The 13331-nt window shown below is 39.0% G+C and overlaps 1 protein-coding gene across 2 annotated transcripts in view; it reads right to left on the reverse strand.

Annotated features, from left to right (window-relative positions):
* Positions 1-9328: 9328 nt before the first annotated feature.
* NT5DC1 (5'-nucleotidase domain containing 1) overlaps positions 9329-13331 on the reverse strand; it is a 128883-nt gene continuing 124880 nt past the window's right edge. For both annotated transcript variants that reach the window (XM_064649718.1, XM_064649717.1), the window contains one exon: positions 9329-9572. In XM_064649718.1, the coding sequence (XP_064505788.1) occupies positions 9454-9572 (119 nt within the window). In that variant the 3' untranslated portion in view covers positions 9329-9453. The remainder of the gene's footprint in view (positions 9573-13331) is intronic.

Below are 13331 nucleotides of genomic sequence, written 5' to 3' on the forward strand. Positions count from 1 at the left end.
ATAATCTCTTATCCTCTGAAAACAGCATGTAAATTGCAGCAAGAGAAATTTAGGCTAGCTGGATAAAAAAAGTATTTGATAGGGTAAACAAAGTGGGTGTGAATGGCACCTCTGTCCCTGGAGGCTTTTAAAGTACAAGTTGGACATATATTTGACAAAAATGGTTCAGGTCTAGAAAGTCTGATGAATGCTGCCTTAGAGCAAGGGGTGGACCAGATGACCTGTCAAGATCCTTTCCAGTCCTGTTTTGTGTGATTATGTTCAAAATGCTACTTGCACAGGCAAGATTATGGATCCTCTTTGATCTCCCTATACCTTTCACCTCTTTAGCAATGAGTATAACCCCTCTTGCTGAGACTGAGATTCTCTCAGTGGTTTGCTAGCCTTGCTGCATGCCAGTGAATTCGTTGCTGATGATAGCAAGAAGAAAACAATTAAACAATGAAACAATGTCACTCTGGAGCAGCAGTTTTGGGTGGGATCCATCTAACCTCTGAATGTGTTATGCATTTTTGTTGTATACTTGACTGGTAACTACCTCTGACCTAGTCACGTTATACCTTGTTTGTATCTGCAGAGAAAAATAAATTTTTTTTACAGCAGAATTCATCTGACTTGTTTTAGGCATCTTCATTAGTGTGTGATGAATCATGTCCCCAGGCTATCTATTCTTGCCTCACCATAAAGTTGGTTTAAATGACTGACACAGTAAGACACCATCATACAATTTCCACTCCCTTGATGCTTCTGTCCGTCAAATCTCTCATTCCCTCTTTGCTTCCAAGTATCAGAACCCTAGTTTATTTGCTCCTCTTTATTTATTTATCTATTTATTTATTTATTTTTTTTTTTTTTTAAAAGTCTCACTGAGATTAATATTTTTTGTAGCTATCATTTCCTTAAATTGCATCATGCGACACTGAAACATACAGCAATCTGACCTTTTGGATAGCATGGCTCCAGAACAGATTTAGGAAAGGAGCTAAATTAACCTATCAGAGCTAAACACCACTGACTTGAGCAGTTGTACAGAGGATGTTGCATGGAAATTGTTTGAAAACTGTTCAGGTCAGACACTGTTGTACTCCTACAACACAAGCTCATTATTCTTCCTTGGCCTTTATGGCAAGCCACATTACTCGGAACATGAAATGTCTGGTGCCTGTGTGATTGAGCCAAACATGTGGGAAATGCTGCTCTTTTCCAATAATGGCAAGTGTTTTAGGTCACACCCATAGAACTCACTGTACACCTAAGTACAGCTCACGTCTTGAAAACATCTGCAGCATCAGAGACGCTATGAGCAGCCACCTCTTTAGTTACAAGGTCTTAGTAACATCTATCCTTTCTTCTCCCTTACAGTAAATGATGTTTGAGAAGTGAAAAATTTCAAGAGGCCCTGTAGTTATCTGGCTTGCAGGGAAGGGAAATGCACTTTATTTTCCTGTTGCATTGACAAACTGGGTCATGAAGATGTAAAGAGGGAGCAAGCCCCTGTTGCTGCACTAGGGCACTAGAGAAAGGAAGGCAGGAGGGCTGCATGAAGCCAGTGATGTAGGGCTCATCCATTCTGAAAGAGACACCAGGTGTCTGCTGATGCTTCATTCATTTAAAAGCCTTTGGTTCTCACTTTCTTGTAAAAATGGATGTTTCGTTTTTCTTTCTCCATGACTGAAGATGTTCACCTAAAGAGAAAAGCTGTACGTCATTCAGACTGTTCCACATATGCAGCTTTGGCCACCCGTTTCTTTCTTTCTGCCCAGCCTATGCAACAACATTTTTTTCTTCTTTGATTTTTCCTCTGTGTGCCTTTTTTGTGTGTGTGTGTGTTTCTTTGTTTGTTTGTTTTGTTGTTGTGTTTTTTTTTCTTTTTCTAAGTACCTTCCTCTCACTGAAGACCTGTTCTCTATGTGATCTGTTTGGTGTCTAATTTCCATGTCAGAAACACTTCTACATTTGTCATTAAGTGATAAAACTCTTCAAATGAAAAGAGAGAAAAACACAAAATTCTCAAGATTCTTTCACTAATTCTCCAAAACAATTAACTTGGTTATGACCCTTGTGTTTTCTCTGCCTTTTGTGTCCGGCTGTGATGATTTCTGATCTTAATGCTGTGAGCTGAAACCCGTAGGACAAGAGCATTAGGCTAGTCTCTTCTTGTAGCTGAACTGCAGAACTGCAAATCTGGATACTTGCATAACGCTCACCCTGCCCTCCTTGATCTGGAATGTTCTGTCCAACTCTTCCCTCTGGACTTTATTAGCGCCATATGAAGGCGGCTTTAATTTTCCAAACTTATCCCAATTTCAGACTCATAGGGGGAATATTGTCCATCTCTTTTCCAGCCAGGGTGTGGATCAGACATTGTCCTAACTTAGTTGTTCCTACTACATCCTTCAAGTTTATGAAAGTGGTGCATGATTCATAGCCTTTAGTACTTGGGGATTTGAGGCTCTAGCTCACTGTGCAGACAATGGGCAGAAATAGTCACAGCTCCAAAACTAGGATGAAAACGAGTTGCCTGAGGTCAGCGCTAAGAATCAGAAATAGCTGGAAATCCAGAAATCTTGTCTAAGCTCATAAGGGAACCTGTCTGTCTGGAGCACATTCAGTGTGGCACAAAGCAATTTCTCTCAGAGAAAAATCCTGTGCCTGCTTCTACATCTACAAATTGGAAACACTTCTCTCTTTCCCACAAATGCAGCCTTTTACTCTTCTACTTTGAGGTAGCCAGAGTATCAGTAGGGTAGCTGGAAGGGGAAAACACTAGATCTGTTTCCTAAACAGCTCTTCTTTGTATGTAAATGGAACATCTTTCTCTGCTTTACATTTCCTTTCTTTCCCTCTTTCTTGCTCTCACCATGTGTTCATCCTGGTTTAGCCAGAGGCCAGCAGACAGAAAGTCAGATGAAAAAAAGAATTCCTGCAGATTTCTTAAGAAATGGGAAGCTGCAGCATCAGTAATGAGGCAAAACCTTGGTGAATGGAGACAGATTCATGGTCCTGAGACATGCAGGACAGCATGCCAGGAAGACAGCATGCCAGGAAGACAGCAACCATAAAGCAGGTACATATGCACTTACTTAACTGTGAAATAACAAAAAATACCTGGATCCAATATAAAATTACTTGCGTCATCTGTTCTGTGCCTTTTAACATCAGAATCCACGCTACTGCTTTTACATTGCTGCAGACATACACTGGGTGTAGGTTTATCTTCTAGCGGCTGTCAGGTTGCCTGACTGGCCTGCTCCTTCTTTAGCACGTACCCCTTTTCTCTGATGATGATCAGAACAGGTTGGAGAGGGGTAACCTCTCCAGCAGCATGTGGCTTTTCACTCAGTTGAATTGGTTGTTACTTTATGTTTTCAAATGCGTGACCTTTCTCGATATGTATGATCTTTGTCAACTTCTTTCCTTCCAAATTTCTGCGATGTTAAAACCCAAGCAGTATTCCCTGTGGAGCACAAAAAGTTAATGCTCATACCCGGAGGAACCTTCCAAAGCCAGACTTCATCAGTGCTTTCTTAGAGCTGACTGCCACAATGTCCCTTTTTGGATATCAGATATGTTGCAATAATGTTTCCCATTTGGAACATGCTGTTTTCAATGAAAGGCATTTTTAAGGCTAGAATCCACCTATTTTATGGAGTCACTTGATATGTGGAATGCCAAGCAGAGAACTAAGCAACTGCTGGAATTCAAGAAAATTTTTACAAGTTTCTTACTTATCCCCACCCCAATTCTTTTGTTTCATAGTCCCATGTCTCTTTCCTCTTCCTTACACTAGAGACATTTAAGGAAAGAGGTGTGTCTTAGAGACTGTATTTGAACTTGTCTCTGACTGTCAATTTCTCTTTGTAAACGTCTCGTCTGATTTGCTGCATCCTGGTTGCAGCCAAGTCTCAAGGGTGAGACATTAAATCAAACACAAGCAAAGGCATCAAAAATTAATTTCCACTTAAATATATCACTTACCTATGCTTCACTAGAGTGTACTGTAGCAATCAGTTCTTTGCACTTGATTCTGAAGCAATGGCTTCAGCAACTGGTGGCTCTTGATGTAGTCGAACATATTCCCTAAAGTCAGCTCCATCATCGCGCTTGGTTTTAGGGTCTTCAGGAGGTTGTTGCACTAGTCTACATCATAACTGGTTGTTAGGTGTATTGTACTGGGGCTTTTGGGGCACTGCTGTTGAGTATTTTAGGGACTCCTGTAACATCCATACTAGTTGAATCACTGGCAGTGTACTCTGCACAGCAGTAATTTCTAAATGTGTACACACATATGGATAGGCACATACAAATACTTTTACAGCTACATTTTAGAATATCTATCTAATAATAGTCATATTAATGGTTAATAAGTTTATTTTCTTAAATTAATGTAACTGTCTTTTGGTTACATTTTTTTTCTCATTTTTTTAATTAATTAATATCAGTAATGTACCAGGTATCTCCAAGCACAATAACATGGGAAAGAGGAAAATCCCACACAATATTTTTTAAAAATTATTATTTTCTGTGACGTATAGGAACATGGAGTGACTCTTGGGGATGGTCCTGTGCAGGGCTAGGAGTTGGACTTCATGATCCTTGTGGGTCCCTTCCAAGTTGGCATATTCTGTGACTCTGTGATAAACTCCATTCCCTGATATCCTCTAGCCATCTATTGCCCTGTTGAACTATTGTCAGCTCATGCTGACCCTTGGCCTTTTTGTCCTTGAGCTTCGTCAACACTCCATTTTCCATCACCTGTCTACTACTGATCTAGAAATTTCCCTGCTTACTACCTGAGAGTGCTTAGTTTATTTAACTGACCTAAAACTCCACACCTCCTGTGAAATGCAGATAATTTCATAATTCCATTAGTCTCTGGGTTTCCATGTCATGGGATCCTAGCCTTTAATTGTCGCTTGTTTGTGTATACGTATATATATATATATATGTGTATCTATATATACATATGTATGTATGTATGTGGGCATTCATGCCCTTTTTTCTGGGCAGCATTGAGGGAGAAAACAAGGACAGAAGTTCACTGCTGCCATCTCCAACACTGCTGCAGCTGCTTCAACAGCAGCCCTTCAGTAGATATTTTTGAGGCCTCTGTCAGTATAAGATAAAGAATTTTTTTATCTCTTAATTTCATAACATCCCATTTCTTTTCACAAAATTTACAAGGGCATCTTCTTTAGATTAATATACTTTACAGGCTTCTTAGCACCTGGGAGCGCACATTTAATTTCTCAGTGTGGGATGAGGTTACAGGGGATGATGTAGTAAGAATATTGCAACTCTCTGGTATTATTTTGAGATAAGGCAAGAGAAGAGTTGCTATATTCACCTGTACTTTTATTCCTCAGAGATGGTGGAGGCTTTGGAAATTTAATCTTTTAATGTAAAGCTATTAGGCACACAGAGTCACAATTCTTGGACTTCCTTTAGTGCTGTGACAGAACAAGGTCTATTGAAAGTTAATGGACTTCTTTTCATAAAATACACCCTGAAACTACTTCTCTCATAAATTTTGGACAAGAACAGCTAATTTTTTCCTCCTGTATACAATGTAAGATGGTTTATGGTTTTCTTCACTCTTAAAAGGAACATAGTCTTCAACCTTGTAAGAGGGAATCAAACGGACTGTGTATTTCTACTCAACATTTAGTAGTAAATGGAAAATAGAAATACCTTTCTAGCTGGCAGAATCTGCTTCGTCTGGCCATTGGAGCTGTGGTGTGTGCTGTGCAGACTGCTATTCCATTTGTGCTGCTGCCATTTTGGGTCTTGCAACCTCTAATTTGCAGGAGGGGCTGGAAGCCATAACATGGTTTTGAAGTGGCTGTGATGGTTTCTCACCCCCATGCAAGTATTTAAAAGTCGTTATGGCCATGTGTGAGAGAACTACATATGTACTGCAGCAGCACGAGTGGGAAGCGTGAGGGATTTTTAGCACAGTTCTGATTAAATCAGTTTAGCTGCAGTGGGGCAGAAGTTAAATGCGATGCTTCGGATGTTTGCCCTTCTGTGAACTGTGACATGTGGCCAGCTGCAAAACCTCTGTGGTCTTGCCATGCTTGCCAGAGAACTGCTGTGGGTACCCACTTCATGCTGAAAAGATTTGTCTTACACTTTTGTCCCGTATTCAAGAAAATGTTTGGGCATGCTGGCCACAGTACTAGTCCATTGACCTGTAGATAGGAATTCCCAGTTTGCCCTTCGAAGATGCTAGCAGGCTTTTAGAGCTGAAAATCTCTGAGTCTGTTTAACTTCCTGGATTCCATCTTATTTTGGCCCTAATCCAGGCTCTGTTTTCCAGTTAAGCATTTCTATTTATAATGCTTATGGAAAAACAGGATTTGTTTCTTGCATCGAAAACATTCAGAAGAAAACCTCTTTTTAATTTTTTTTTTCTCTCTTGTGACTCACCAAGGGGGTTTGATGTTCCAGTTACTTAGAATTGCAGAAAACAAAATTACAGGCAACTGGATTTATGATGGGATTGAGCTTTTCCCCTGGGGTGATCTGGATTGACTATGTGCTTGCTGGAAGGGCTGCTTTGTGGCTAATTGTTAACAATAGATGTCTGTGGCTGTGCCATTGTGGTGATTATGCCATTACAGCTGGCATTCTTTGCAGAGGTAAGGTTCCTGTAGCTTAGCCATGTGCTTTCCCTCCTAAATCTGATGTTATGCATCAGCTGAAATGCTATTTGCTTCCAAGCATGTGTACAGAAATAGGTATATTTTGTTTTAAAAGTCAGTCATTTTAATGCACCAGAAAACTTATCTTGCTTCTTCCATGGTGCTAAGGAGCAGCAGGCCCCATGCAATGCCCCCTTCCCTGGGAGGTCAGAAGCAACATCTTTCCATCAGATCCCTCACTGTATGGTGGAGTGTATGAGACTTTTATCTTCTTGCACAGAAGTGACCTTATTTCTAAACCTGACTTTCTGAGAAATCGTACAGTAAAACATCAAGGTTGTGTACAAAAGGGTGTTTGACACTTATGGCATTTTTCTTCCCCGTGGTGGAAAAACAGAGTTGACATGGAAGCTCAGATGCTGTCTTCCCACTGTTAGCATCTCTGTTAATTTACATATTCTTAAGGCTTTTCCGTTGCTTACCTTGGTATGATTTAATGTATACTTGGCCTCAGAGAGAAAGACTTAAACCAGTTTGAGGAATGCTAATTCCCAGTGTCTGTCACTAAATTTTCCAGGGAATTTCCTTAAGAATTGCTCCAGTGCTACTGTACTATCACAGACCTGGGACTCAGAGGAGCTGGAGAGCCCCATCATCCTGGGGAAGCAGCAGTCTCAGAAAACTCCGTGTCCAGCAGTGCCTGGTGTCTGCCATGGATAGTCTACCCATGTTTGTTTATTTAACTTCTACTCATTGGTGATGAAGAAGCCTTTAGTTCCCAGGAAGAAGCCCTATTCAGGAAACACTTGCAGTGAACTTTGCTTTGCATCAAAGATCACTTCCCTATAGGTATTAAAGGTATTAATTTATTAAAGTTTTGGGTTGATTTATGTATCTTATTCTGAGTGAGTCAAGTTTTGCTTTGTTGAAGGCTGTAGCACAAATGTCTTCTTGCACTGCTCAGAGACAACCCTTGTCTCCCTTTTTTCTTTTTGCTGCTCAGCTATAAAGTAAATTCAGAGGACATATATTTTCTCAGAAATAAATTCTCTTTATTTTAAAATTCAGACACATGTGCTTTATACCAAAACAGACACCAAAAGAGACTTGGTATTCATCTCTGGTTTTAAGCAAAACTGTGGCTTTCAGGGCTGTCTAACCAGACACAGTGATTTTAATGAATCTTTACAACTTTGTCTCCCTGCTGATGCTCAAGATAGTTTTGCAGGCATTTCAGCAACCTTTCTGTCAATGGCCTCTCATAAGAGAAGCCAAGAAATTTCAGGGATTTCCAGGGGTTAAAACAAAAAAAAATGAGAAATAAGGAAAAAGCAAAGATGGTGTCTTTAGAGTGTCATGTTAAATATGGACAGATCTCTACCAATTTTCTGCCATGTGCATTTCTTCTCCCTGGCTCTTCACACCACCTCCATTTCCAATGGCTCTCCTATTGCCACAGCACCAACTGCCCTCCTCATTCCTCCATTGCCAATCTCTGCTTTGTAATAAGATGTGTAATTTTCACAGGTTTTTAAAGAGAAGAGTCTTCAGCAAGAGGAACTTTATTTTTTGGGCAATGACTTCAGTCATTTTTCCCAAGTCTTCCTGCAGCCACAGACTATGGTGGCACATGGCGTAATGCTTACAGTACCTTTCTGTTATCTTTTTGTTTCTCTGCTATTCTGATGAACTTCTGGCAGTATGTGCAAATGTCTGGTGACAGCCTTTGTCAAAGATGGGTATATGTAATTCTTATGATGAGCTTTGTGTTCAGTCTGTCCTTAGAATCTGCCATCTGCCCATTAAAAAAAATATTGTTTCTCCATTGAGACACGAGGACCCAAGGACTTACTTAGACGATTTTCACTCTAATATTCTTTAAAAACTCAATGAGTTTTCTTTAAAAAAAAAAAAAAAGGAAAAAATCCCCAACCTAGAAAAGTCACTTCTAAATTCAGAACCACAAAAGTGTGAGGGTATACAATATTGGCTTGCACCATAACCTAGTTAGAAATTATTTGCAGAGGATTACTCGATTCAGGTTAGAATTTCAATGATGATGTAATCAGAGATCTGAGATTTTAATCTAGGTATTTCTCTGCTTAATACAAATCATATCCCTATCATGAGTCAGATTTGCTGCCAAAGACATTGATTAAAAGACATTAATTAAAAAAATTCAAAATAAAGTCAAGTATTACTGTTACCATCTTAAGTCAAATATTTTCAGCCCAAAGTTTGTGAGGAGGAGAATGGCACTTTCATTTTCATTCCTCATCCACCTTGTTTTAAAGAAAGTTTTTATCAATTTTGTTCCAATTTGCTTTATGTTTCCCTTTCAATAAATCAATTCTTAATGTTAATTTGGAAATGTTGCATATTACTTACAAGATAACTCTTCATGAAATATGGCTGAGGGTTTGGTTTGTGTCTTTCCTGGGGTTTATGGTAGCAACAGCATCACCTTACATAGGGATAGTACCTAAAATGTCCTCAAAAATGTAGAATGTAACTTGGCATGAGCTAGTACTACTACATTTCTCTTGAAGGCTGTGGGCAGTGCATGAAAAAAGCCAATAGCCTATAGCACTTTGCAAAAGGTAGTGGTGGTTCGGAGATTTAAAGAGAAGAATGCATTGCTTATCTGTTTCAGCTGAACTAGAGAAAAAAGTGAAACACAAGTCTACACAGGAATCTGCTTTAATCCATCACTCTATTTTATGAAGCATCACACAGCATTTTCACCAATTAGCATTTGATAGCAGTTTAAGTAAGGGCCACAGGGTTATTTAAGGAAAAAGCCAACAACCTATTTCATAGTCACTGACTCCTCATTTGGCAGCAGTGCTCTTGGAGGGCTTGGATAGTACCCGGCAGTTGCAGAGCTATTTGAGGAAAATCGTGTAAATCTATAATCCAGCGGTAAATCTGCAAGACAGAAACATACCACATCTGATTAGCAGCACAGACTGTGTCACATAAAAAAAAAAAAGCCTGTGGTGAATAGCAGTACTTCTTAAAACCTTGAGCTGTTTGCTCACCAGCATTAGAATTCAATCAGAGTGCATGATTACACATTTATTTGATGGCTTCAGCTGTCCAAGGGATTGACTTTCAGAGTTTCAACTGCAGTAAAGCGTATTCGGTTCCTTGATTGCTGAAATAATGCTAATCAGATAAAATAATTTAATCTAATGCTTAAATACTAATCAAAAATCTTCATTGAGCCTAGATAGAATTTTCCTCCATGTACACCTTCAAGTCCATTCTTCAATTTGTCACCTTTCTCTTTTATCTCAGCAATCTACTCATAAGAGGGCTATGTTTAAAACAAAGAATCAGTTCCTCTTTTTTGTTTTTCATAGCTATTAAAGCAAGATTCTCCAAAGGCACCCACTCTTAGACCTTCTCACAATCCAGTGTTAACAACATAATTTTGTATCAAGCCCTCTTAGAAATCTGCACTTGTAACTTGGTGTACTCATCACTTCCAGTCTGTAAAGAATGCTGAATGCATTAAAATAGTTCTGAACAGTAGAAGCTTTCTTTTCTGTAGCTTTTTAAAAAAAGTCTTTGCTGCCAGCAGTGTTCCGCCCACCCTCACAGCCAGAAAACAGATACTTCCCGTTCTCACCTCTCAAAGTTCAAGAAACCAAATTAAAAAAACACATAAATAAAACTTCATTCAAGAAACAATTACCTTCACAATAAATGAAAAAAAAAATACATAAAACCCAACAAAAAAGGGTTAGCTCCTTTCCGGGTTGTCTGCTCAGAACCAAAGCAAAACACAAAAACTATTACTCAGCTCATCTGGATAGTAAGTTACTAATTACAACTTTTTTTTTTTTTTAATTTGGAGTGACTCTGGAGAGATGATATCCTGTCACTATATGCTACGTTGTTTTTTTTTTTTTCCACTCAGCAAGTTTTATGAAACAGAAAAATATAATTTTAGCAGTTCTGGCACAAACAACAGGAAATCCATTTCTGTTTCACAAGCGATTCCCAGGCAAGCACCAGTACAGCATACAGGTATAGAGAAACCATATTAAACATAAGTGTAGTGAGCAAATGAGTATTTAGATCAAGCTGAAAAATCAGAGATAGGCTGGAATAAAGTAGGAATAGGAGGTAACTTGATTGGAAGAGAATTATGCTTTATCAAGTGGGTTATTTTAGCTCAAAGAAGTGCATTTTCTCATTTTGTCCAAGTCAGGGGAATCTCTGGAGTTCGTTCTCAGCATGGAAGAACAGGCAGATGTTTTTTTATCATGCAGAGGGCCCAATGGATTTACAGGCTGCTGAGTCTATTTATGACAGCTCTGTTTAAAACAAAGGTTTCAAAAATAACAAATAATAACAAAAAAGAAAGCAAATATTTCTGAATATCTTTATAAGCTATAAAAATCAAATGCCATACAGCTACTTTTATATAAAAGCTTTTACTAGCTTTTTAGTCTAGCAGTCTGGAGTCTCCCAAGAGTAGTTTAATCAAAGAGCAACACAAATGGGGCAGACTTGCTGCAGAGTTGATTATTGCTGAAGAAAAGAACCAGTTGAATCAAAATGGTAATTTTATTGATATTTCCTGGTAAACTAGCTTTACACAATCAGCTTAAACACCAAAACCATTCTATATGCAATGCACAAGACTTCAAGAGAGAATAATCACATATTTACATATTCACCCCCCAATTCTATTAATTTAAATATTGCTTTTGTCTCAGCAAGCTGACTTTGAAAGATGACCAGAAGATATCCATATTTAAAAATGTTGCCCAAGGCATCACTAAAAATTGCATGAAGCATGAGACACATACTATTCTTCACCTATGAAGCAGATTTTATGTATCACATAGGAGAAAGCTTCCTGTATTTCAAATTTGTTTCCATCAGTGATTTTACGTCCTGCATCTGTTGTGTCTGCTTTGCCTAGAATATGTAACCTTTTATATATTAGTGTTTGATTTCAGTTTGATATATTTATGAGAAAGCTCTGGCCTGATCCAGAAAGGCATACTCGGAATCTTAGTGGCTATAAATAAATACACAGCAAGAAAGAAGGGCAAGTATACAGGGAAATAAAGATAGATTTTTTTAATTGCAAAATTTAAAATAAGTTCTTTGAAAACTCTTCAATTTAAAATAAATCACAGCTGCCCTAGATCAAAGAAGTATTATGTGAATTGTACAGCTTCTTATGTAAAAGGCAATGGTATCACTAGGTCCAGCAATACTGGCTCATCAACAAAGAACAACAATACAGGTCTGGAGTCTGTCTCCTGCACATACAAGCAATTAATTTCATGTCTATTCTTATTCCATGTTATCACTGATGATACAGGTGAGAAATAAGCGGCTTTAGGGGAAGCCATACGAGGAGTGGCTGATGTCACTTGGTCTGTTCAGCCTGGAGAAGACTGAGGGGAGACTTCACTGCAGTCTACAACTTCCTTGTGAGGGTAAGTGGAGGGCCAGGCTTCAATCTCTTCACTCTTGTGACCAGAGATAGGACCTGATGGAATGGCATGAAGGTGTGTCAGGAGAACTTTAGATTGGATATTAGAAAGAGATACTTCACCCAGAGGGTGGTTGAGCACTGTAGCAGGGCCTCAGGGAAGTGATCACTGCATCAAAGCTGACAGAGCTCAAGAATTGTTTGGACAATGCTCTCAGGCACATTTTCTGACTCTTGGAGCTGTCCCGTGCATGGCCAGGAGCTGGACATGATGATCGTAATGGGTCCCTTCCAACTCAGGATATTCTATAATTCTACGAGCTCCATTTTGCTAAAATGAAATGCTTGCACACACCATGGCTTGACGCAAAAGCATGCAAAAAATATGACACAGTATTTGATAATAAAGCCAGTCTCAGGAAAAGAATAGTTTCTTATTTCCAAGTTGTTGTTTTCCTAGTGTTTTTGCCAGTAAATTCTTCAGGTTTTGCTGCTATGCATGCTCACAGCTGCTGCTGTTGTGGCAGACCTTTGCATCTTGGCATCCATTTCTCATCTAACCCTGATGAAGAGTCATAAATTAGGCAGGGGGCAGACAACTAGTCCTCTCTGAGATATAATTTGACAGTGAGGCTTTAATCAGTCCTAACCTACACTGAAAATGAATTCAGCATTCATCCAATATTTCCATTATCATAAAAACAAACAAACAAACAAACAAACAAACAAACTTAAACAAACTAAATAGCTTGAGGCTGGAAGAATGAACTATCTGGCTGTACCCAATTGCTTCAGAATCACAGTCCCAGAGTTTTTCTATCATTCTTAGGTAATTTCATCCAAATTAATTTTTTTCCAAGACAAATAGGATATTCTCTTTTAGAGCCAAAGACTCCTAGAAGTCAGACATAGAGGGTCTCAAGGTTCCTTTTTAGATCTTCCAGAAATGCCAGTTATTAGATGCATAACCCTGCATTTCTGTCCCATTCCTTTCTTTCCTCCCACATCAGCCTGAGTGCAAGTGAGTGATGAAAACTGGTTTCCTTTACAGTGATCATTCAGTGTTACTAGCATTTCCCAGTGGCTTGGGCAACTCTCCCAGGTTATATGCCTTAGCCTCAGCTCAGAAGCAGAACTCCTGCCCTGTCCTACCTCCTTTACAGGACTCCAGCAGCCCTGGTGTAAACAAAATAACAGTGATGATATTTAAACAGTAACCACTGTCA

Source organism: Pseudopipra pipra, chromosome 3 (assembly GCF_036250125.1).
Source record: "Pseudopipra pipra isolate bDixPip1 chromosome 3, bDixPip1.hap1, whole genome shotgun sequence".
Classification (NCBI taxonomy): Eukaryota; Metazoa; Chordata; class Aves; order Passeriformes; family Pipridae; genus Pseudopipra; species Pseudopipra pipra.